Source organism: Canis lupus, chromosome X, assembly GCF_003254725.2.
Source record: "Canis lupus dingo isolate Sandy chromosome X, ASM325472v2, whole genome shotgun sequence".
In the NCBI taxonomy this organism is placed as follows: Eukaryota; Metazoa; Chordata; class Mammalia; order Carnivora; family Canidae; genus Canis; species Canis lupus.
The window spans coordinates 105,989,478-106,015,876 of record NC_064281.1 but is presented as its reverse complement, the minus strand read 5'-3'; the positions used below and the strand labels follow the sequence as shown (position 1 = coordinate 106,015,876).

General features: G+C 41.5%; 1 protein-coding gene across 2 annotated transcripts; it reads left to right on the top strand.

Annotated features, from left to right (window-relative positions):
• The first annotated feature begins 1,922 nt into the window (after nucleotides 1-1,922).
• Nucleotides 1,923-26,055, top strand: MOSPD1 (motile sperm domain containing 1). Of its 2 annotated transcripts, XM_025431383.3 has the most exons (7): nucleotides 1,923-2,058; nucleotides 3,754-3,983; nucleotides 15,043-15,300; nucleotides 15,410-15,485; nucleotides 17,184-17,401; nucleotides 22,092-22,253; nucleotides 24,442-26,055. In XM_025431383.3, the coding sequence occupies exons 3-7, from the start codon at nucleotides 15,147-15,149 to the stop codon at nucleotides 24,471-24,473; spliced, it is 642 nt and encodes a 213-aa protein (XP_025287168.1). In that variant the 5' UTR covers nucleotides 1,923-2,058; nucleotides 3,754-3,983; nucleotides 15,043-15,146; the 3' UTR covers nucleotides 24,474-26,055. The 2 variants fall into 2 exon arrangements, with proteins under 2 accessions (XP_025287168.1, XP_025287167.1); XM_025431382.3 differs by lacking the exon at nucleotides 3,754-3,983.
• Nucleotides 26,056-26,399: the final 344 nt, after the last annotated feature.

Here is a 26,399-nt window from a genome sequence, read left to right as displayed (position 1 = left end):
GAATTTGCAATGAAGGCTCTGAGTCCTAATGTGGAATCTCAAACACACATACTAAGTAGTAGAGTGTAAAGGCTTTTAATAATAAAACAGACCTTATGTTTGAAGAGCATCCTATAGTTACATTATCAAGTATACTATAAATATCACCACATTAGAACCTCCTAAAAGCCTAGTAAACTGGGTAAGCCAAGGATTCTTGTCCCCATTTTAGGGGTGAGGAAACCTGTCAGAGTGTAGTTTGTAATATAATTGGAGAAAAAACAAATATGTATTAAATGATGCAAGAACAACACAAAGCAAGATGCCTGATTTTGCAAACGAAGACTGTATAACACAGCATACAAAGTTTGAAGGTATATGGGGCCCAAGGGTATAGCCTGAGGCAAATAGGAGCCCAAAGCCTCCCAAAGGAGGAGATATTTCTGCCTTGGGAAACTCAGTCATTTTCTGTGTCACCATGAAATCTGTCTACATTGGATTTTCATGTGAACTGTACCAGTTACATTTTCCACAACCACATATTATACCACAAACCAGTCTGACCTGCGGGGTAAGTACAAGCTTTGGGCCTTTTGCAATTGCAATGCTCTGCTGTCTAACCAGTTTGTGTTTGCAAAGTGACATGTGGCTGGGTCAAGATGAAGATGTCCTAGTGAAGCCTTGCCTAGGCTCCTTTCTGGGCCTACTTAGGGCTCCAGATACAGTGGAGATGAAGGATTTCATTTCACCCAATTATACTGATGCCTTTTCTGGATTAGGCATCGTGCTGGCAGCTGTGGGTCACTTTGAGGAATTCATAGTCTAGGTAGTAGAGAAAGGAAGACATAATACACAACTGGTGATTACCTAAGTCAGGAAGAATTGCAAAGCAGAATAAGCAACATTCTATGGTGATGGAGCTGGAGGTGATAGTTCTCGTGGAAGATCCTGTAAGGTTTATTGGAGGAAGTAGCATTTCCACTGGGCCTTGAAAGATGGTTAGGTATTCCAAAGACTGAGAAGAAATTCCATGAACAAAGGCATCAGAAGCCTGAGCCCAAGGGTGATCTATTGGCAGCCCATTGCTCATGTGGGGCAACTGGGGAGAATTCTCTGGGCCGTTCAGGGAAGGCACCTGTGGCAGTGGCAACTTACTCTGCCTTTCTGAACAGCATTAACTTTTAATTCTGAGTATCCCATCTTTAATGATATTTCAAGGAGCCTATGAACATTACAGACAGCGCGGCTTCCTTTCAAGGGGGAGTATTTGAGGCCAGCGTTGTCCCTAGCCCCATTGCCTTCCAGGGATGCCTAGTATATTGGGTTAGAGTATTGGGTGCATCAGAAAAGGATTACAGAGGACCTTTTATACTAGGCTGAGGGGCTGTAGGCACTTCTGAGACATCCAAAGGTTTTAAGTAGAACAGTAGCAGGTCACCTATACGTGGTAGATAAATCCCTCTGGTTGCTGTCCGGGAGATGAGATGGTGTGGGCAAAGGCAGGAGTGGAGGCAGAGAGCCCAACCAGGAGGCCACAAAAGTCATGGGGCCTATGCTGAGCCTGTAGCACTGAGGAGGGAGTGGCGAAGGGTGGGCAGTAAGAGGTGTCTCAGCGATAGAATCGGCTAGCTTTGGGTACTCACTGCCTGTACTTGTGTGCGCGCCGCGTGCACGTAGGGGAGGAAGAAGGGGGAGCGAATGGAACGTGCTGCCTGACAAGTGCAAAGAGAGATGACCCTCAGCGTCTCCGGTCTCCTCGAGGGGAGGCAGGAGGAGAGGGAGGGGAGGAGGGAGGAGGGACAGGTCCTGGACAGCAGGATGAAGTTTGGAGCACGGAGGAGGAAGAAACCCGAGAGGCCAGGTGGCTGGCAGGAGGCCCCGCCCCCGGGCCCCGGCCCGCCCCCCGGCTCCGCCTCTTCTCCCTCTTCCTACCCGCCCCCAACCGCAGCTCTTCGTCGAGGGCGGGGAGAGGTGGCATTTGAGTCCTCCGGTATCCCAGCAGGCAGTGCAGCTTAGAGACGCTGACAAAGGACCGGAGGAGCAGTCGCAGCTGCTTTCCGAGGAGCCGGTGTTGCCGAGGTGAGAATCCCCCTCCCCCCGTCCCGTCACCCACTTCCTCCGACTTCGGGAAGACGTGGAAGTTACGTTACCGGGAGACCCCGCGCAAAGAACGAGCCGGACCCAACCCCCGAGCTGGGCTCTGTGACTGGCAGCGGGGCTCGGCGGCGCCGGGCTGTGGGTGGAAGGTGGGGAGCGGGCAGAGGGAGCCCTCTCTGCCCCGTCTCTGACTGTCAGCTGCCCCGCCGCCCGCGGAGCCCGGCCCCAGGGTCCGGCCGGCCCGTGCCTGCCTTTCTCGTGCCCAGGCGGAGGCAGCGGGCTCTGGATCCTCCCGGTGCCCGCCCGGCAGAGTTCCGTTGCCCTGGGGATGAGACTCCGGGGACAACTCTGGCGGATGTGGCGAGGAGGGCTAGGGGAGGGAGGCTGACTCCCCCTTCGAGGTGTCACCGTCCTCGCCCTAACTCTTCCTTTCCCCAACCCAGCCAGTTCCTCCGGGCGATCAACTGGAAGGAGATCGGTGGGGCTGGAGTGGGGCGTCCCGGGATGGCTGGAGGGAGGTGAAAGTGGGCTGGAGAGAGGCGGAGAGGGGGAGCGAACGACTTCGTGGGATAGTGGCGGGGGCTTGCGGGGAGACGTGGCCTGCATCCGTCCCCCTTCCTGGACCTCCGCACGGATCCTGATGGTTGCACCAGCTGCTCGGCTGTAAACAGGCTCACATGACCGGTTTCACACGGAGCGGGCCGGTATGGGGACGAAGGCTGGAAAGGCTGGGCCCCAATCAGGTGGAGCTCCAGTTCCAGGACGGACCGTTTGATACTCCCTCTCCTGCCCTCCAGCCCTTAATCGATGTTCTGCGGTTTCCCCTCTGGGTAAAGTAACTGACATCTGCCCTCTCCGACAGAAGTCGCTTTTCTGCCCTGGTAGAATCCAAGAGACCTCACATCGGGGAGCGAGAGGGCGAAATATTAGATGAAAATGGCCCCGGATTTTTGACCTTTGAGGGAAATAAGAGATGGACGCAGACCTGGAAAATGGGATCCTTTGGATCTTGCCTAAAAAGCAGTCCTGTTCTGTTGGAATGCGTTGCGTTCTTAATGTGAATTCCAGAGAGAAGGGGAAAAGTCTACTTTTTTTCAGCAAAGGCACACCTGGAATTGAATATATTCTCATTGACGAAAGTCTTGTCCATGTTTCCTTTAAGTACTTGGAAATCTGCCTATCAAGTGCTATATACAGGATATTGACCAGGGAGTGGACACCAGCTTCTAGGTTACCTATGTATTTGGTAGAAAGCTGTGGGGAGTTTGGAAAACAGGAAACCGAGCCAAATGTGTCTTTCAAGTTGTTCATGCCTACATACCCAAACAGGATACAAGATAAAGTAGTTTCTGAAGCATTTCTAGAACTCTCAGAATACAAGGTTTACTCAAATCCCGGGATATTTGAAAATTTGGAGTTTCTCAAATCTGTAAGGGGTAGTGGTGATAGAGTCCCTTTACATGTAATATATAATTAGATGTAATGGACAATATTCAGTATAAAGTCAGCCCTTTCTATAAAGTCAAAATAGCTTATAAAATAATGCATGTGTCTCCCCTTAAATTGTTCGTGCACATTTTCTTCTCCAATTTTTTATTTTTAATTAATTTCTCCTGAAGCTTTGACATTTTAACTCTAATTTCTTTCTTTCTTTCTTTTCTTTTCTTTTTTTTTTAGAGGGTAGGGGCAGAGGTAGAGGGAGAGAGAATCTTAGAAAGGTTCCATACCCGGCAAGGAGCCCAAGTTGGGGCTTGATCCCACGCCCTTGAGATCATGACCTGAGAGCTGAAATGAAGAGTCAGATGCTTAACCAACTGAGCCACCCAGGTGCCCATTAAACTCTAATTTGTGAAAAGCAGTTAAGAAACTACAAGAAAAGCTTCCCCATCCTGTAATAGCCCAATAAAGTAAGTTATTTGCTACTCTTTCTGTTTTTAAGACGTTTAAAATGGAAAATAGAGGAATTTTAAATATTGTCTAAAATTTAAATGAGATTATCTGTGTTGCTCTGAATCTTGTTTTCCTATCTTGTAGTATTCTAGAGAATCTTGCCCTGCAATAAATAGATGAAGTGATTTACTCTTTAAGGCCCTCTGTTTCCTTATCTATAATATGAAAGTTTTGTTTTAATCTCCAGAGTCCCTTAGAGCTCTCAAATTTCATAAAATAGTGCAGGTTTTGATTGGGAATTATTCTTGGACAAAATAAGGTGCTCAGATAGGCCAAGTTATTGGTATCAGCTGGAAGAACATGCCATGCATAACAGGAAGTATCCAGAGTCCTAACAGAAATAGGGATTGTGCTTTACAAAATTCTCATTAGGTAAATTAGCCAGATGGGTTGACCTGTACCCCTCTCTCATCTTGATCAGGAAATTGAAGATTGCCTCAGCTAAATCCTACCTCCAAAATTAGAACAGTTAAGCCTGACTTTCTTGGCCTTCAGGGCATAGTACAGGGTGATTCTTTTCATTCATTCCAGCTTCTTCCTGAATTAAGTGGGCTATGTGATCAGTGACGAAGTAAGGAGGAAGAGAAAGGCTCTAGCATTGAGTCTTACCTTGGCAGTGCCTTGGTAAGATCCCCAGAACCAATGCCTTTTTTCAGCTCTCCAGCATTTGAGATTTGATTTTGCCAGCACATCCTCAAAATTGTATCAGTCTCAAGGTTTGATTCAATCTAACCAAACTCACGAAAGGTTACTATGTTAATATGAATGCCTGTTGACTAACTTCCAGTGAGAAGTAGAAGCTGACCAGAAGATTCAGGGATAAGCCTGGGCACCCCTTTTGACACTGGAAACAGAGACGTTGTGCTCCATCTTGCCTTCGTTTTCTAGGGACTGTGTAGAACACTTCCTTCCTTTTTAAAAACATTTTATTCATTTATTTGACAGAACACAAGCAGGTGGAGCAGCAAAGGGAGAGGGAGAAGCAGACTCCCTGCTGAGCAGGGAGTCCCATGCAGAGCTTGATCCCACTGGGATTGTGACCTGAGCCAAAGGCAGACACTTACCCCACTGAGCCCCCCAGTCACCCTGGAACACTTCTTTCTTAAAACACCTAGTGGTCGATACCTTTGACAAGGTTACAGCTTTTATGTAAAAACCCTTTCAGTCACACCTTTGTATGGATCTATCTATCCTACTCACCTGATTGAATCTGGGCCACCTGGAAAACCTCTCTAAAATCTGTTTCCTTCTGTTCCTCTTGCCTTCATCTAGGCCCTCATTCCTTCATGCCACATTGATTCAAGACTTACACTTGGATTTTACTGTAGCTACTCTGGATTCTGGTGGTGTGCTTGACTGGTCAGCAGCAACCAGTTTCCTACTTCTAGATCTTACCCAGTCCGTTCTGGGCCTAAGACCTCTCAGAGGGGTTTCCCATCATCAGACGCAGTGGTTCTCAAAGGACAGCCTGCATTAGAATCATCCAGAGGGCTTGTGAAAATACAGATGACTGGGCCCCAGTCCCAGAATTGTGGGGGCAGTAGGTCCAGCCTGGGACCCAAGAATTTGCATTTCTAACAAGTTCCCAGGTGAAGTTGCTGCTGCTGCTGGTCCGGTACCTCATTTTGAGAACCACTGGCAGCCAGAATCCAGCCTCCACCCCCAAACTTGGCTTGCAGGATTTTTCACCATCTCTTGCCACTCCCCCATACATGCTATTTTTTAACCATGTGCAGTGCCAAAGCTCATCTTAAGAGTCCCTTTCATGCTTCTACACATCTTCTTCCTGGAAGTCACCCCCATCTCCACTCCTACTGCAACCTCCTATTTAAGGCAGACCGTCACTTTCTTTATGCTCCTAGAGCTTTTTTATCTGCCAGCATTTTAACACTTGTCACATCATATCCTAATTACCATGGATATGTGTTTTTCCTGCCAGACTGAGTTTTTCAAGGGCTAAGACTATGTTTTCATCTCTTCTGCATATCCTCAGTGCAGGGCCTAGCACATAATAAGTGCTCAGTTAATGTTCCGTGAATGAATTTGTGATCCTAACTCTGGAGAGTGCCATATAGGTAGCAATATGTGTCCTTCATATAGTGAGTTAATATAGGTTTTGCTTTGAGAATTGCACATACATCTTAAAATACCTGAAGACATTGAGATACTGTAAAACAAAGATGGGAAATACCTAGCTTTAAGAAAAATGGTTTTAAGACACGCTGCTAGGCATCCTTATTTTTCAAAATCTTAAATGATACACGACTCAACTTTTCCAATTTGAATATGTAATAGCCCATCACCACATTATTTATAGCAGGTAGGTCTCTTTGGAAAGGCATCAAATTACACAAAAAAAAACCCCGAGAACGTGTGTAGAAACAAAATGGCCTCATATTGTGCCATGAACAGCTGAACCTATAAAGTGGACATTAGGACATTGCTTGTGAAAGACTTTAGGAATATACCAGCCAGGGCAGCCTGGGTGGCTCAGCGGTTTAGCAACGCCTTTGGCCCAGGGCGTGATACTGGAGACCTGGGATCAGTACCTCGTCGGACTCCCTGCATGGAGCCTGCTTCTCCCTCTGCCTGTGTCTCTGCCTCTGTGTGTGTGTCATTAATAAATAAATAAAATCTTTTTTTAAAAAAGGAATATACCAACCATTAAAAATCCTAATGGACAGTACTGGAGATATATGGAGGAAGAGAGCCAAGCTGATGAAATGGAAGGAAAAAAGAGGCTTGGATAATAGTGAGACTAAAGCAAAGAGAGCTTATCGCTCATAACTGTTCAATATTTTCCCTGCCCATTGGCAGAGTGTGCCAGGTATGGAGGAAGGAGATAGATAGCCCTTGTGCCCAGATAAGTGGGAGCTGGCCCCGAGGTAGAGCTGGGGACCCTAATCAGTATAAACACAAGTGAGAGACAGGGAGAGGCAGTAAGGAGCTGGGGCACTGTGGCCAAGCAGATGGGTCACCAGTTTCTGGGGAAGTCTGTACCCCCCAATTATCCTTAGCAGTTTCAGACTTTAAACCACTTGAGTACAAGCATCTCCAAGGACCACTTACTTTATTTGATTTTCTTGGAGCCTCCTCTTTCCAAAAAAAAAAAAAAAAAAAAGAAAAAAAGTAGGGGAGAGGGCAAATGACAATATGCTTTTATTTTTGTAGAAGTTCTTTTTTTAAAAGAATTAATAATGAGAGACACAGACATAGGCAGCAAGAGAAGAAAGCTCCCTTTGGGGAGCCTGATGTGTGACTCGATCTCAGGACCCTGGAACCACAACCTGAAGCAAAGGCAGACATTCCACCACTGAGCCACCTAAGCATCCCATGACCATATAGTTTTAAAATGGTTTCTGTTTTAAATCTCCAGTTTGAATCTGTGGTGAGCAAAGGTATTGAAACTCCCACATATCTCAGAGTCTGATCTTTTCCTCCTTCTGGTCAATCTAAAGTGAGGAAGACAAAAAATAATCACACTTCTGGGCACTGCTCTCCCAGGACTGATGGTGGAGGGTGAGGACTTCACATGTTCAGGCGTGTGTGTGTGTGTGTGTGTGTGTGTGTGTAAGAGTAGTTTGCAGACTGGTCACAAGGTGGTGTACACACATAAGGTTTCCTTACAAATTTCATTCATGATTGCATTTCTGGGCCTTTGGTGCAGAGGAAACGGACAAGGCAGTTCCTGCACTACCAGCTGCCAGCTGCATGGTGTCTCTGTAAGGTCAGGGCTGTGCCCGAGCCTAGCTGGGCACCTAGGAGCCAGGCTAGTGATGAGAGGGAAGCAGGTGGGGGGGTGTGTGGGGGTGGATGGGGAGAGGCAGCTGGAAGTGCAGATTCTCTGTTCTCCACTCCCCCCCCCCCGCCCCAGCCCATGGTAAGCAGCTACTGTAGATTTCCTGTTCCTTTAATGGGGATTCTTTCCCTGTCTTTTATTTTATGGACAAAGTGTGTTTAGCCACGAGGAAGAGGAATGCTCCTGGATGGAGGAGACCATTATTAGTAAACACCTGTCGGCAAACTGATCAGTTCAGTATCTGCTAAGTGCCTAACACCGAGCTTGGGTCTATGCAGGGTGAAAAAAAAAGCCAAAAACCAAAACAAACAAGCAAACCCCACAGAAAAACAATATGGCATTCTGCTTGACATCTGGGGAGTCCAAATTAATCCACACAAAACAAATGTTAGTATATTCAATCAATTTGGCAAGTACATTAAAAGACCATGTCATAAACTTAATGAGATCCCATAGATCAGAGAAGTAGAGGAAGACCACAAAGAGGGGAAATTTGAACGAGGCTTTGAAGGATGGAGGGACATTTGGCATCCAGAGAGGTAGAATAAAATAAACCTTAGTTACCAATGCCCTAATGGTTAGCTCCTGATAGCCGTCGGTCTTCTTTTTGAATCAAGAAAAGAAAGCATGCCTAACTTAGTAAGTGAAATTGTCTCTTAGTATTTGTTCTTTATAAAACTGAAAAGGCAGCACATGCATCAAGACTTGGAATTTTAGGGTAGCCCAGGTGGCTCCCCGGTTTAGCGCTGACTTCAGCTCAGGGAGGGATCCTGGAGACCCAGGATCAAGTCCCACGTCGGGCTCCCTGCATGGAGCCTGCTTCTCCCTCAGCCTGTGTCTCTGCCCCCCCCCCCCATCTCTCGTGAATAAATAAATACAATCTTTTAAAAAAAAAAAAGACTTGGAATTTTGGATCATCCTTTGAGAACTCTTCTGGAAAAGCAGGGACCATTTCTAGGGATGAGGGCATGTGTGACAGTGAGCCTCAGAGGCAGGACTTTTGAAAAAGACACAGAAGAGATGGTAGGTACCGTATAGGGAAGGGTGAGTCTGGAGACCAGAGATTTGTCTCCAGTACCTCGTGCAACCTTGGGTAGTAAGTCCCTTAACTATCCTGGGCCTGCTTTCCCATAGGTACAATGAGAAGGGCTGGGAGCGCACATTCTTTGACTTCATGTTAATGTTTGACTTTTGGAAAGCAACCTCATAAACCGATTTGTAGTAAGGTTTTACTGGTTTAGTGTATAATCTCTCCCCAGAATTTTTGCACTTTATCATTTTGCAGTATGGACAGGAGCAAAGAGAAAGTGTTATCCGGAAGACCATCAATTAGAGGCAGGTGTTCTGCTTCCTTATGTTTGTTGGCAGAATCTTGGATATTGCTCTGGTGACCTGGTGCTAATTCCTCCCTAATGGGACACCCAGGTGGCTCAGCGGTTTAGCACCACCTTCAGCCCAGGGCGTGATCCTGGAGACCTGGGATCGAGTCCCACGTCAGGCTCCCTGTGAAGAGCCTGCTTCTCCCTCTGCCTGTGTCTCTGCCTCTCTCTCTCTCTCTCTCTCTCTCTCTCTCTCTCTCTCATGAATAATTAAATAAAATCTTTAAAAAAAATTCCTCCCTAATTTCTATTGGTCGGAGTTCAGGAGGCAATGTATCTCTTAGCCGAGATAAGTGAGAAATGGAAACGGGTACAAAAAGAAATAAACTGCTAAAACCGATGAAATGCTTCTGTAGCAGTGACCGGGGGTAGACAACCTATTTATTCACAATTCATGGGGAAAAGTATACATACTCAACTTGTAAAGGGAAAGCTTCAAAATAAAAAACAAAGACTTCTAAACCATTATGTAAAGCGAGCGAAATTCCTACTCTGACTTGTGCCAACTAACCCCCTCTTCAGGTTGGAACCAAGAGTTTAGTGCTTGTTTTGGGTGCGTAATTTTGACTTCCCAGCTCAATTTATAAACTGTCATACTCCTTTATAACAAAAAGTTGCACATTTTCATCAGTTTTCCAGTCCTCTTAAACCTTTGTTTTTCTCACTGTAATGAGATTCTGTTGCATATAAAATGATTTTAAAGAATTGAAATCATGGTATTTAAGACATAGTTTAAGATTTTCGGTGTTAGTAAAGGATCATGAATTGGAAAATGCAATTAACAGAGGTTTTTCACACATTGTTTCTAAATTTCTTCCTGAGTTTCAAAACTGGCACCTTTTTCAGATCAGGCCCTGGAGGAGTTGTTCAATTCCACTAGAAAAACAAACCCCACACAAAACTTTTGATTTTTTAAAATATTTTATTTATTTATTCATGAGACAGAGAGAGAGGCAGAGGGAGAAGCAGGCTCCATGCAGGGAGCCTGACGTGGGACTCGATCCTGGGTCTCCAGGATCACGCCCTGGGCTGAAGATGGCATAAACCGCTGAGCCACATGGGCTGCCCTACACAAAACTTTTGAATAGGTATTCATAGGGTTCAGAATTCGAAAGATACAAAAAGGTATCCAGAGGAAATTCCCCTTCTACCCCAGTTCCTGGCTACTCAGTGGGTTTCTCTGGGGCCAACCCTGGCCATCCTTCCACAGATCGTTTACCCAGAGCCAGGAAACCTCTGTCTCCCACACAAATGGTGCCATACTCTCTACTCTGCATTGTACCTTGCTTTTCTCACTTAACACTACACTTGACGTTCAGTCTGTACCCATACTACACAAAGAGCTTCCTCTTTCTTCTTGACAGATACCTGGTGTCCCAACGAGTGGCTACATCATACTTTATTTCATCAACACCCTGTAAGGGACAGTTGAGCTGTATCCAGTTTTCTATTGGCCACAACAGCTAACCCTTACTGAGCACCAGGCTTTGTTCTGGGCGCCTCCCATACATCATTTTATTTAATCCTCAGAACTGAGATTAAAACAGTTCCACGTACATACTTCCACACAAGAGGAATATTTATGCTCGATGAATTCCTCAAAGTAGCATCTCTAGATCCGAGGACATGCATGTTTACTTTTGGCAGGTAGAATCAGTGTGCCAATTTATATCCTCGCCAGCAATGTTAGGAATATGCCTGGTTGCTCCCACCATGTGCTGTCAGAGTTGTTGATTTTTGCCAATCTGGCAAGTAAAACATGTATTCCAGTATAGCTTTAGTTTGTTCTTCTCTTGTGAGATTACATCTCCTTTGGTAAGTTTAAAAAACAATTGGCCCTTGTCTATAAAATATAGCATTTGCTCATTTTTTTCCTTTTAATGATTTTATTTATTTATTCATAAGGGACACACAGAGGCAGAGACATAGGCACAGGGAGAAGCAAGTTCCCTGGGGGGAGCCTGATGCAGGACTCGATCTCAGGACTCCAGGATCACCACCTGAGCTGGAGGCAGATGCTCAACCACTGAGCCACCCAGGTGTCCCAGCATTTGCTCATTTTTATAATGAGTGCTTTTTCATAATAATTTGTATTTCCTCTACATATAGTAGGGAAATCAGATCTAGCCTGTGATTGAAAAAGTCATTTTGGTTTTGCTTAAAAGTTTTTGTACCTGGCAGCATTATAAGTGTTTTTATATAGTCACATTTAGCAATACTTTTTGGTTTCTGGTTGTTAGAAAGCCTCAGATTCTATAAGAAAAAAAAAAAAGATTTCCCATAGTTTCTAGTATTTTAGTTTTCTTTTTCTACACTTAAAACTTTGGTGCATTTGGAATTTACCCTTTAATAAACTGTTGGAATTTTGTAAGGAGTAAGGGATAAATTCAACTTTCTTTTCCCTAGGTGGATACCTGGTTTTACCAACATTTACTGACTAAACTATTTTCCAGAAATCAGAGATGCCATGTCACCTTTTATCCTAAGCTAAATTCTCATCCTAACGTTTTATTTATTTTTTTAAAAAAGATTTTATTTATTTATGAGAGACACAGAGAGAAAGGGAGAGGGAGAAGCAGGCTCCATGCAGGGAGCCTGATGTGGGACTTGATCCCAAGACTCCAGGATCATGCCCTGGGCCGAAGGCAGGTGCTAACTGCTGAACTACCCAGGGATCCCCTCATCCTAATGTTTTAGAATGAGATGTTGAATATTATTTAGTAGTGGCAAACTTGGATGTTGTGTTTCTATAGCCAAGCTTACTAAGAAAGTAATAGAGCTAATTATTTTCTACTGGAAAAAAAAAACAAAGTTCTTAGAGCACATTATCCAAATAGTGTGTATGGCCCTTAGCAAAAGAAAGAAATTTGTGGCAAATAAAAACTCAAAATTAGAATGATTTTATCAGATGCTCTTCAGAATAATCTTAGTTTTTTGTATTACAACAGACAGTTTGCTAGAGTAGAAATGCTGGACTGCAGGCAGAAGGCCTGCTGACATTATTTGTCTTTGTCTCTTCCTAATTTAATAACAACAGCAAACACTTAGAACACTGCCTGGTCTACAGTAAGTGCTAAAGCATTGCATGTATTAATTAATTCTGTATATTTAATAAAAAAGTTTGTAATCTGTTATGACTGATATACATATTAAATGTTGTTACTAATAAAAATATTAATAGGCCCTTTCAGCTCGGTCAAAAACAAAAACAAAAACCAATCCAATACTGTCATAAGCTACATGTGTGCATGCTGTAAAGTGTACGGATAGGAAGTAGAAGGATGATCTGGGATAGCTTGTGGATTATGATCTTCCTAGCATTGTCCCTCACCTTCACATTTCTGTTCCTTGGCGTATGCTATTCCCTAGGTCAGAATGCCTTTCCTTGTGCCACCCACCCTGCCCCAGGAGTGTATACCTTTTTTTTTTTTCCTTTAGGGACTACCTCCAGTGTCATCTCTGGGCCTCTCTTCCAGGCAGAATTATTCATGTAATCTTCTAGTTCCCTAAGCACTTAAATACATATATAGTGGTATGCATTATAATAGAGGTAGCTTATTTTTTTAAGATTTATTTATTTATTCATGAGAGACACAGACAGAGAGGCAGAGACATAGGTAGAGGGAGAAGCAGGCTTCTCGCAGGGAGCCCAATGCAGGACTCTGTTCTGGGTCCTGGGATCACGCCCTGAGCCAAAGGGAGGCGCCCAACCGCTGAGCCACCTAGGCTCTGATGGCTGAAGCATCCACTTCAGAGATTGCCGGCCACAGGACAGGACAGAGAGCCAGGCCCCCTCCCCCCAAGTGTTTTAAAGATTTGGTTGATTTCAGTAACTGATTGGTTGGGTCATTTGTTTTGTTGTTTTTGTTTTTGTTTCTCTTCCTACACTTTAAATTTCCACTCTGATGTTCTGAATCCACCAATAAAGTATGAGCCCACAAAATCCTCAAACCCAATAAAAGCAGAGCCCCAGGAAAAAAAAAGTATTTAAGCTTCCTAGAGATAGCTTAAATATTGTTTCAATTAGATTTGAGTCTTTTAAAAAAAGATTTTATTATTTAGAGAGCAAGCACAAGCAGAGGAGAGAGAATCTCAGGTGGACTCTGCACTCAAGCGCAGAGCTTGACACAGGGCTCAATCTCACGACTCTGAGATCATGACCTGAGCCAAAACTAAGAGTTGATCGTTCAACCAACTGTGCCACTCAGGCGCCCCTCAATTTGAGTCTTTCAAGAGCAGGGTGGTCGTGATATCTCTGCCCAGCTCCTGACATAGTTCCTGACCTATAATAGGTGTTCAGCTGAAAGAAACTAACAATTTGCATACATGATTATACCCTATCATATTTGATAAAAGTTGGAAAGGCCTCAAGCAGAATCTGCACAGCAGCCACTTCTGGCTGGTAAAAGCAAACAGTTTAATCTTGTGTTCTATTGCTTTTTACAGGTGTGGGAACTGGGACACAAAGTATTAAATGGTTTATGGCCGGTTTTAAAGGTGTCATCTACAGAGAGAAAAATAAAACATTTTCTGTGATTGTATTGTTTTAGCTTTTGCATTTTCAAAAGCCACATTCTTAGGATGCAGGCTAAATAACAATGTTGTTGATTAAAATTAGCTTAGGAAATAAACATAGAAACATCACACCTATCAGACAGACTTCTCCCAGCTACACTATTTAGAACATATTCAAGAACCCCAGAAGGAATCCAAAAGGTCTCTAAGTTAGAAGAAAATAGCTCTCATGTAGCCTGTGTACTTGATGTAGGGGGGAAGGCACGGTGCCACTTGCATGCCAGAGCCTCCTTACTGACTTTGAATTCTCATAGGAAGCTCCCAAGAACTCCTTCACAAGTGTGATATTCAGCTTCCCTTCGAGACATTTTTGCTTGTCTTGGGTTTTTGGTAGGAAAAAGATGAAAAGCACTCTTCCACCCATGCTGCCAGAAGACACTATTAAGGCATTGTTGAAATGAGTGTAAAAGTCAGTCTCATGGTTTTTCTCCCATAACTCATGGAAACTTACTTTGTTTTATATTTTCTAGTCTTTGAGAATTCTGACGAGCTCACATAAAATCAGTTGTGACAATACTTAATCTTACTTTATAAGAAATCCAAGGTTTTATTCTTTTTAATCTGTTTCTTACTATTTTATTTATTTGGCAGAGAGACAGCAAGAGTGCACAAGTAGAGGGAGTGGTGGGCAGAGGGAGAGAGAGAAGCAGGCTCTGCGCTGAGCAGAGAGCCCAACTTGGGCTCGATCCCAGGACCCTAGGATCATGACCTGAACCAAAGGCAGACGCTTTACCGACTAAGCCACCCAGGCACTGGGGTTTTAAAAAAAAGCCATGTCCCTTTGATCTCACCTCTTTGAAAGAGGGTGATTAATTTGAGGTAGAAAGACTTCTTTATTCCAGTATTTGTGTAATTTATCATAGCTTGAAATATTTTTTATATAAAGATTTTATTTATTCATGAGAGACACAGAGAGGGGCAGAGACACAGTCAGAAGGTGAAGCAGTCTCTCTGTGGGGAGTCCAATGCCGGACTAGATCCCAGGACCCTCTGATCACAACCTAAGCCAAAGGGAGATGCTCAATCACTGAGTCACCCAGGTGCCCTATCATAGGTTGAAATTTTGAATGTGAAAGGAGCATCTGTAAATTTCTTTGCATAGTTTTGTACAACCTGTACAAGTAAGCCAAGAGGAAGAGTCCATAGGCATCTTTAAATGACTTGGGGACCTATTTTAATGCAAGCTGAGCATGCTTTTTGTTGGAGAGATGACCAATGAACACGGGTATCATTCGACCTCCTTCTCTCTTCTTCTCTTTCTAGATTGCCAAAATGCTTTGGAGTTTTTAACTAACTGACTTAAGGAAAGTCCAAAATAGATTTGAGACTGTAAAAACAGAAGCTGCAGCAAGGGGGATTCAGAGCCAATGCATCAACAAAAAAGACAGCCAGAGTTAGTGGAAGGAAATCTTCCCGTTTTTGTGTTTCCCACGGAGCTAATATTTTATGCAGATGACCAGTCAACACATAAGCAAGTGTTGACGCTATATAATCCCTATGAGTTTGCCTTAAAGTTCAAAGGTGAGTCTCCTAGGTCTCTCTCATGGATTGTAACTAGTCCCTACTAATTGTTTACTTGTAGAAACTAATTTTAAAAGACACTAATGGCCATTGTGACTTTTTCTTTCAGTTTTGTGTACTACTCCAAATAAGTATGTTGTCGCTGATGCTGCAGGTGCAGTAAAGCCTCAGTGTTGTGTGGATATGTAAGTCAAAAATCCCTTCCTGGTAACATGTTTTAAGTGTGTTAATATTTATGTGTTTAACTTGTAAAGAATCTCTTGAAGCCATTCCCCCATAGGCATTTATGCCATATTGAATCTTTTGCTGGAAGTTTGAGTCTCTCCCAATTTTTTATTTTATTTATTTTTTTAAAAGTTGTTGATTTCTTTGAGAGCAAGAATGCACAAGCAGGGGGCGTGGCAGGCAAAGGGAGAGTGAGAAGCAGGCTCCCCACTGAGCAGGGAGCCCGATGTGGGACTCAATCCCAGGACCCCAGGATCATGACCTGAGCCAAAGGCAGATGCTTTACCGACTGAGCCACCCAGAAACCTCAGTCCCTCACAATTCTTAAAGAAGCCCCTAAGATTCCAAACAGGTCGACCAGATACTTAGTAATATTTCATGATGCTGGAGCTGACGTGTATGTTAATATTTCTGTGAACATCTCAGTTGTTGTACTTGTCATTATAGTGGGGTCGCTTATGAAGGTCAAGTTCTAACTCATTCCTTTAAATTTCTCTAGCTGTAACAGGGACTTTAGCTTTCTTTGGAACATCCTATTATAGTGACATTTGGGAAACTAATAATACTACATTCACAGAACAATGGTAATAGAAGTTCATCTGAAATGATTCAGCTAATAAGCCTGGAAGTTAATCTCTGCAAACAGGAAGCAAGTGTGTAACTACTCATCTGTAAAAGGTTATCTGAGCTCTTCCAGATAATTTCGTCTTAGAGTGTCAGATAAATGGTTGTTTGTTCAAGCTGTTCATATTTAATTTTCACTTTAGAGGTAGTGGTGACCAGATGGATCCATTGACCAGCTCTTAATTTAAGCTACCAAGTAAACTGTATTTGTTTAAATCTTCCATGAGAATGAGAAGCAGAAGTTTTTTCCTCTGAATACATTTTCAGCCTCCCATATCCATGAAATGATATATCTTTAGAGGACGTGTTTTCACAGGTTTGATTTCCATTCAATACACAATAAGCAAGAACTATTCCAAAGAAATGTAGTCTCTTGCCAAAGAAATGTGTTATCTTTAGCCTAATTGGTTTGTGTTCTCTATTATGAACAAAGTAAGATACGTGGAATTATAGATAACTCTCATAAAATGTGAACTACTTTATACTCTTTTCAGAGGAATACATAAATGTATTGTTAGCCTTCCATGGCATTGGTCATACTGGTTACTTACTTACTCAATTGCTTGTTTTTACGTGTGCACGGCTTTTGGTTTTGAGTCTAGGTGAGGCTTGTTAGTTGCATGATAAATAAGTGGCCTTAGAAATCCATGATACTTTTGTGGGGAATAAACCATTTCATATACCCTATTTGGTTACTGTTGCTGCCTGTAGATCCCAAGGGGAAAAAAACCTCATTGCTCAAAGGAATTTTCTTTACCCATCGTCCTTTTACTTCAGACTTTTATTCTATGTTGTAGAGTATGTGGTTTTCATCAAATATTTTAGAATCACCCATTTCCTTTTGGGTTATGCTGTGTTTTTTGTTGTTTTCTTTCTTTCTTTCTTTTTTTTTTTTTTTTAGCATCAGTAGCAAATTTCTCTACTTGGGTATTTGGTTACAGTTAGTTCATGTTCTCCTGTATGAAATCTCTGGCTGAATTCTGTTTGACGGGCCCCCAGAAACCTAAACAGCATCTATTTTTTAATGTTTTCAGTGTGATTCGTCATAGAGATGTTCAGTCCTGTCACTATGGCGTGAAAGACAAGTTCCGTCTCCAAGTGTCCGAACAGAGCCAGAGGAAGGCTTTAGGAAGGAAAGAGGTTGTGGCTATTCTTCTCCCATCTGCAAAAGAACAACAAAAGGAAGAAGAGGAAAAAAGAATAAAGGAACATTTAACTGAAAGTTTCTTTTTTGAGCAGTCCTTCCAACCAGGTAGTTTGGGGTTGCTTGGAAAGCCCTCTGGCGGTTGTCACGCATTTCTAACTTGAAAATAATCAAGGACTGAGGATAATTACTAGAGAAATGATCTGCCACTTTCCCACCTAACCTACTGCTTCAAAATGGAACCTAACTAGAGATCAGGTACCTAAAATCACACCAGGAGGCCTAGAGCTGGACCCAAAGTGGGGAGAAAAGCTCTCAGCCTCTGAGAGAGCTTATAGCAACTGTGTTGCTATAAGCCTGGGAAATGTGTAGACCTGAGAATGCAGCCCCCTTACTTTTGTTTCTGTGACTTTCCTGTATCCTTTCTCATTTAATTAGTTCGAAGAAGGAAAGAGATTGTGTTTGGCAATAGGCCAAGCCTGGTGCACTGTTCATATTATTTTGAAAAAAAAAATCTCATTAAAGTTGAAGTTAATTAAACTAAGTAGATTATAATATCCCCTGTGGGCTATTAATTGAATCCCTCTCCATTCCTCATTTCCTTCCAGCTTAGATATTCAGAAGTGTTATGATATATTCTTTCAACATTGACACTATCCTCATATTCAACCCTTTGGACGTCATTCTTCCTCCCTCTTAACGTCTCATTATCTCCTTCCAACCCCATTATAAGGGGAGGAAGATAAAATTTTCCATAGAAAAACATGGAAACTTTTTGATAGTGATATATGAATGCGATAGCAGCTGTCCTTGAAATTGCAACATTATCTATGAGGAATTAAAAACAAATCTACTTGTCATTACATGAATTCGCATATCCTTATCAGTTTGTTCATCTTAGAGTATTTATTTGGATAACACAGGGAGTAATGCCTCTTTGACTGCTGTGGGCAAGAGTCTCCTCCATCTGTGTAGGGAGTGCCCAGATTTTCTGGTGACACTAAGACGAGGGCCTAGCTAGTAGCCAGTAGATTGCTTCTTCTCAGCAACTCTTATTGCCTGATAGGATCAGATTTTCCTCTTTAGAAGCTGAAAGAGAGAGAGAGCTTCTGGTAAATGTCACTTTGATCTCTGATCAGTATTGTGAGGTTGGCTTATAAATGTTTATGGAAATACAAGATTCTCCCTTTAAAATGCCTCCTCTAGAATAAGAAAAGTGATATAATGAGTATTTGTTTTTTGATGTTAAATTCATAATTTAAAGAAAAATGGTCACTGGCTAATTTCTGTATTTAACAGACCAGTTAAAGAGTCCCTCCCCAAAAGGATTAAAAGTTTAGTTTTATATTTTCTCCTTTTTTGTTTTTTATTTTAATTTTTAAAAATTTATTTATTCATGAGAGACACAGAGAGGCAGAAACACAGGCAGGGGGAGAAGCAGACTCCCTGTAGGGAGCCTAATGCAGACTCGATCCCAAGACCCCCAGGATCATGCCCTGAGCCGAAGGCAGACACTCAACCACTGAGCTGCCCAGGCATCCCTCCTTTATTTTAAAACTTATTAGAATTCAGGTGAAAATCATCCTAAAAGAATAAATAATGACAATTGTATTAATTGAGCATTTTACTCTTATTTTACTTTGACAGTGAGCATTTGGTATCGAAAGTATATTAGTGAATTCTTCTAATTGTAAAATCAAAGTAGGTTAACAAATGAGGTGATTTCTCTTTTGAAAAAAAAAAAAACAACTCTCTAAGCCATCCATGTCAGGAAGCTCAACGAAAGCACATTTGTCTGGTTAACTATCATGTCCTTGTCCACTAGTGCAGAGTAGTATATGTGTGTGTTTCATCTGGTAGGGTCTGTTGGATTGGTTTTCTTTGTCTTACGAGGTTTCCATGGCTCTTGCCACTCTTGAGAGCAAGGGCAGCAGCACAGTAGAGCATGTCCAGTTTACGAGTAGTTATACCCCAATGTTTCTAATAATGTGGCCAGAAACGGAGTAAGGTATTCTTCTGTAATAGAGTATGATGGTGACTGATTTAGCCTGTGTTGACAAACTGATATTTTTCACTTCCGTTTTTTGAATTAATAGTAAGTTATGTGTGGTTGCCAGTATGTAGAATTCTCTGGTTTGTTCATCAAGTTTCTCTAAACTAAAGAAGCAAAGCGAGATTGTCAGGGGGTGTGGGGTTTGAAATATCATTATTTTTGCCCATCTTTAGCTTAGAGAGATGATTATTAGATGTATCACGAGCGCAATGTTGCACGGCTATGTGAACCAGCCAGAAGATGGTCAGAGGCTAGATCGTGAAAGATTTTATAAATATATTTCTATAAATGTATCAAAAGGCAGGAAAATAAGAAATTTCTTCTCGAGTTGATTGTACTATAAAAGACATAGCAGTAACAAATTCGGAAAGGAAAGCAGCACCTACAATCCCACACACTTAACAGATCTGCTTATGTAAGTGTTCCAGGCCTTGTCTGTGTGCAGAAGTATGTGTGTGTATATATATATATGTATATATATATATATATATATTTCATTTAACAGAAATTTAAGAGAAACCCACAAAGCATACTTTAACAAAATACCAAAGCCCAGGTTATTAAAAAGATGTTTTAAAAAGATGCAGCTGAATCTTAGTGAGTTTGTCTTAATTACATTACTAATGAACTGGTGTGTTGATGCAGTGTCACAGTCCGTGCCCTCTGGCTTAAGAAAATTACACTCTTTATTATTGTTTATAATAAGAAAAGATCAAAAATGACCTAAAAGTCCATCAGTTGGACTGGAGATTGGATTAAATTATGAATATTCATAAGATGGGATGCCAGGCAGGCATTTATTTACAAAGATCTGATAGAAAGATAGATGGTTGTGCATTGACATAGAAAGAGGTGCAACCATATTTCTGAGAGGAAAAAGCAGTTATAGAACAGTACATATATTGTGGTCTCATTTATGTCAAAAAATTTTGTTTACATGTTTATGTGGGTCTTGTAAAATCTGAAAGGATCTATACCAGCCTGTTAACTGTTATGTCTAGGAGAATGAGACTGATCAGGAAACTTTGTTTTCTATATCTCCATAAAGTTTTTACAACAATCTTGTAGTATCAGGAGAAAAGCTATTTCCATTTTGAAAAATTGCAGGCATCTATGCAAATGCATTTGGAATTTCTCTAAATACTAAAAATTCCTTGAAATTATCTTTATTGTGGGTCTGCAGCCAGCAGTGTAGTAATCATAAATGTTTTCCTTAAAAGCTTATCTCTGCAACAAATACAAAGATACTTCACTTATTAAATGAAATAAGACTTGTTTTTAGATATTTATACTGTTGTTTCATCTCAAGCAGTAATTACTATAAAATTTGAATTTGTTTTTACCTATCTGGCTTTGGCAAGGCTCAATTAAACTTCACACAACAGCTAAGGTATTAATAATTTAGAAAAGTTGCATTTAATAATAAAATGAACAGTGTTATTTCATTAATAAAACACAAGATTATGTTGCTGTTGGCTATTCCTTTTAATGAAAGAAGGGTAGTGGGAACAACTATAGGACAGAATATGCTGTTGGGTTTCTTAAAAATATGGGTATGAATATTGCACACATACAGCAAGAACTGTAGAGTAGCAGGCCCAATGACGTTTTTTAAATTTTATTTTACTGTTGTAAGAACACTTAACATACGATCTACTCCACTCACAAAATTTTAAGTGTACAATACAGTATTGTTAACTATAGGTACAGTGTTGTGTAGCAGATCTCTAGAACTTACTCATCTTGCTTAATTGAGACTTTATGCCCATGACTAGTAAGTCCCATTTTAAACACACCCCCAGTCCCTCGTAACCACCATTCTACTGTCTGGTTCTGAGTTTGACTGTTGTAGATACTTCATGTAAGTGGATTCATGATGTATTTGTCCTTTTGTGACTGGTTTATTTCATTTAGCATAATAGTTGCCAGATAGTTTCTGCTTTCTTTGCTGTAAATGGGATAGAGCAGAGGACAAGAATTTTCACAGGTAGCTTTTTAAAAAAGATTTTATTTATTTGAGAGAGAGAGAGAGAGGGAGAGCACAAGTAGGGTTGGGGGGAAGGGGAAGAGGGAGAAGCAGACTCCCCATGGAGCAGGGAGCCTGACATGGGTCTCCATCCTAGGACCCTGAGATCATGACCTGAGCCCAAGACAGACGCTCCACTGACTGAGCTGAGCCACCCAGGTGCCCCCATGGGTAGCCTTAAAACACTCAAGTAGTGCCTTTCTGCAGCTTTTAATATTTTCAGAAATGGTAGCAGGATGCTACAGTTATTAGGACCAAACCTGTGTACCTAAGCTCCTCTCAGAAGGCACTGGGCTCCGAAATGGAGTAAGACACAAGCCATCCCCAGGGGTACAGGAGGAGAATATCAGGACTTCAATTTCTATTTCTAGCCCCTTCTTTAAAAATTCTGTTTATCTTAGAAACCTATACAGATGCTGCGTGCTTGAGTACTTTCTGCTGATTATGGTGAGGTGGGGGGAGGGGGAGGATGGTGATCTTTCAGTAGGAACTTGCTGCCTCACAATGCCCTTTCAACATTACATTCCATAATGACTCCGAGGAGTTATGGGCTTCCAGATAAGTCCAGCAGGTACAACCCCTTGGAATGGAAATGATGGGGAAAGAGTCAGAGGAGTAAGACAAAACCAGAATCCTGGTGAGTGGTAGACAGTAAATGTGAATGAACTTGGTCTTAGATCATTTTTAGAAACAAGCTCAGGGGTTTTTCTCTTTCACAGAAAACAGAGCTGTCTCCTCAGGACCTAGTTTACTGACTGTCTTCCTGGGAGTGGTGTGCATTGCGGCTTTGATGCTTCCTACGCTGGGGGATGTGGAATCGCTGGTGCCTCTCTACCTCCACTTGAGTGTGAATCAGAAATTAGTGGCTGCTTATATCTTAGGTGAGTGTTTTAGAGCTGCATTTGGGGCCCATGTGGGGCATGTGCGTAGGCTCAGGGGTGGTATTGGTGTTACATGTGTATGGAGTTGATAGTGATGGTAATGGTGCTGGTGCTGGTTTGTTTGTTTGTTTATTTATTTATTTTTTTATTTATTTGAAAAACAGGTAAGATTGCTTCCAAAGCATGTGTTGAGGTAAAGTGCATTTCAAGATTTAATTTTTGGCTTACATTTAGTTCTTGTTGTCTCTGTAAGTTTATTTACTTAAGTAATCTCTACTCCGCCCCACGTGGGGCTCTGACTCACGAGTCAGAGCAAGAGTCACATGCTCTACCAACTAAGCCAGCCAGGCACCCCCCCCACCCCCCCAACTAGTTTTTTGTAGCTTATTGATCTAGCACCTGATCCTGTATTCAGTTGTTTTCCTTTTGCTGACTTGGATGGTATACAACATGTATAAGAATGTAAAAGGCTATGTTCCACGATCCAGCATTTTTACTTCTAGGATTCAGTCCTAGGGAGACACTTAGACAAAGTGCCTACAGTGACAAAGGTGAACAGTGTGTCCTGATTTAATACGGTGAACCTCTCTCTTTAAACCCATTCCCATACTTCCTGTTAAATCATTCTCTCAGGCATCCTGGCTTGGAATCTTCTCATTAGTTTAACTGAACTCAGTGCCTGCCATGTGTCAGGGATCAGGGCTCCAGTCATGACTGACCCTGTCTTCTAGTCTCCTGTCACCTCTTCTGAGATGCCAGCTCTTTTCAGGATTCTCTCAGTACTCCTTGGTATACTCTTTTTTTATTTTTATTTTTTAAAAGATTTTATTTATTCATTTGACAGAGAGGGTGGCCGGGGAAAAGCACAAGCCAAGGGGAGAGGGAGAGGGAGAGGGAGAAGCAGGCTCCCCCCCTGAGTGCAGAGCCCCTCGGGGGTTGATCCAGAAACCCTGTGATCATGAGCTGAGCCAAGACAGACACTTAACTGAGCCACCCAACTGCCGCTATGCTCTCTTTTCTTTACTTTCAAAATTCTCGGGCAGCCCATGTGGCTCAGCGGTTTAGCGCCTGCCTGCCTTCGGCCCAGGGCGTGATCCTGGAGACCCGGGATGGAGTCCCACGTCGGGCTCCCTGCATGGAGCCTGCTCTTCCCTCTGCCCACCCCTCTCAAGAATAAATAAAATATTAAAAAACAAAATTTCAAAATTCTAAATTTGACTTTGTACCTTCTATGTGTGTCCTTTCTCTTCCCATTTCCCCCACCCCCTACCCCGTCCCATTATTTTAACCCTCCAAATGCTCCATCACATTGCTGTCAGTTGGATTTCCATTCTGGTTTGGTTTCACCACCGCCACTGCCTCTTCCAGAATCATCAGAGCCTCCCCATAGTCCACAGAAAGAAATGTGACTCTGTAGTTGGGCATCTCCAGCTCTTCACTCTGAGCCTTGCCAATCTCATCTAGCTGATTCCCTCTATAAATCCTTGATCACAGCCTGTGAGATTATTTATTCACCTTGAAAAGCTCAAGAGTCTGGTCAACCTCCTTGTCCTGGCTCTTGCCATTCCCTCACCTGAAATGCTTGCTGACCTCATTGTTTTTATCATCCCTGTCCATCTTTTAGGCTTATTTCAACTTTACCTTTTGGGGCATCTTTTCTACCTGTCCTGGTCCTATGTGATTGTCCTTCTTTTCTGTACTTTATCACTCACTTTTGTTTATACCACTTAGCACTGAGCATATTCTTAATTTATTAAATTTTTATGCTTTCTTGTATGGAGTCTCTTCAAAAGAGACAAACCAAGCAGGAATACTATGCTTCTCTTTGTGGTTCAATGTGTTTTTGTTGATGAAGTTGGCTGGCTTTACTGACACTTTAAAGTGCCATGTCTGCTATTATCATAGCTGATGTGACTGGGTAAAGTGGGAGGAATAGTTGATAGTTAAAAAATTAGCTATGGCCAGACATTAGCGATTTAATTAAATCTATCCAGTGACTGTCCATTGCTATAAATTGTATTTCTTCTGTATAATATCAACTGAATTCAAACTGACTTTGAATTCTTGGTAGAGTGCCTGTCTATGTGCTCTATTTTATTTGCTCATCGAGACCTAAACAATTGCTTATTGAATGGAAGATTTTGTAAAATGCAGGACTTTAACTGTTCTCCAATTTTTTTTCTTTCAGGTCTTATCACAATGGCTATACTTAGAACCTGAGCAAGAAATTCAGTTGACTTCTGAAGTAAATTTATCTTGCAAATAAGAATGTGGACTGCCTTTTATCTCTCCTTCACTCCATTAACATGCTACAAACTATTGAGTGATTTATAAGACTTGCAAATGTATAATATATATTTTAAATTACTCTCTAATTTTATTGGAAGGACTCTAGCACATTATGTTACAGACAGCAAAGATGCTTCTGAGTGACACCTAGGAAATTATCTGAAGAAATTCTTTTTATATCTAAAGCTATTGTGCAAAAGACTTTAATTAAAACATCTGCTATTTTCTCACATTTTTTTCTAATTTATCTTGATTATTAAGGTCATATGTCCTTCCAAGTGAAAGGCCTGAAAGAACAAACTGACCAGCCTAAACATAAAATGACATTTATTTCCTAATTACATCAATGTTACTATGTAAATTATACCTTGTCTTCTGTCATTATAAACAGTTGCCATGGTGTTTCTAAAATAAGTTTTACAGTTAATATGTGGAGGGTAAAAAAAAAAAGCGTAAAGTACTGAGGGATCATGCTTATCCTATCCTAGGATCTCACAGAAGACCAGACATTCTTAATTTATCTGGTGAACTACAGAATAGGTAGTGGTCCAGATGCCAAGCATGTGGGTTTTTTTTTCTTTAGCCCTCATAAAAGTAGCATGACTTCTCTATTTGGTTTAAGAATTTAAAAGGAAGGTAGGCATTTATTTAGTTGTTCGATTCACCCTGGCTTTACCTCTGGATCATGCTTTATGTTAATAGGAAGAGAAAAATCACTTATTTCTTCCTAGCCCTTTTCCTGACTGTAAGCAACTAGCCCACACTGGGATTACTAGATGCTGGATGTTTTATGTGGAGATGTTTTTCACCTTTAAACTCTAAGCCAAGTATAGAAAATCCTTGATATGTGTCTATTTTATATTAGTCACTGAGACATTTTTTAAGTTTATATTTATTAAAACAACTTTACCAAAAAAAGTCCCCAAAGCACAACTATTTACATTTCTTTATAGCCTCTTCTGATCTTTAACATAAATATGCAGTTTTAACTGTTATTGTCATAATAACTGATCTTTTGACTTAGGATTTTTATCTGAGAGCACAATGCGTTGAGTCTCTTGAAAATCATCTTTCAGATCTTTTTATAGAACGAACTTATGCACTGCTACTGTAGTGTTCTCAAGGAATATACATAAACATAATATATATGCCTGAGGTTTGTTTTTGCAGGAAAATAGTGCTTTAGCTTTGAAAGTAAAAGCTTTTATGTATACTCTTTCATAGAAAATCCTCATTGTTTACCAATTTGGGGAGGATGAATCATTAAATGGATCATGTCTGTACATTGTGTAATGACTGAAGAGCACAGAAATGTAATCTATTTTAAACTTTGTAAAAAAATATGTTTGGAGGCTATTCCTTGTTTCTCTGTCCCTTTCAAGTCCTCTGTGTGTGTATGTGTGTGTGCAAGTGTGTGTACGTATGCTTGTGAGCGCATGCGTGTGTGTGTGAGATAACATATTTGTAAAGGAGAGAAATCACTTTAAAATAATAAAAGAAAATTGAGGCCTGAGTTTCACACTGACTTACACACTTTATTCTGGTTACCTCTGAGGAACTCCCTTTTCGTTTCCTGCTTCCTAGAGCTGTCTCCTATTCCTGTGAGTTAAACAGAAAAAATAAGTGAAATAGATGCACTAAAATGCCGTAAGTTCCTTAATTTACTAAGGGAATTAATTTGTTTAAATTTTTGAATAGGTAATAGTCACATGCTTCAAAAATCAACTATAAAAATGTATACAGGGGTACCCGGCCAGCTCAGTTGGTGGAGTGTGCGACTCTTGATCTTGGGGATTGTGAGTTTGAGCCCACGCTGGGGTTAGAGATGACTTTTTTAAAAAAATAAAAAGGTTACAG

What these genes read in the sequence shown, in the direction of transcription:
- MOSPD1 (XM_025431382.3), top strand. Translation starts at nt 15,147, where the DNA reads ATGCATCAACAAAAAAGACAGCCAGAGTTAGTGGAAGGAAATCTTCCC. An exon ending in GTTTGCCTTAAAGTTCAAAG is followed by an intron (nt 15,301 to 15,409) that starts GTGAGTCTCCTA and finishes TTTTTCTTTCAG; the next exon opens with TTTTGTGTACTACTCCAAAT. An exon ending in TGAGCAGTCCTTCCAACCAG is followed by an intron (nt 17,402 to 22,091) that starts GTAGTTTGGGGT and finishes TCTCTTTCACAG; the next exon opens with AAAACAGAGCTGTCTCCTCA.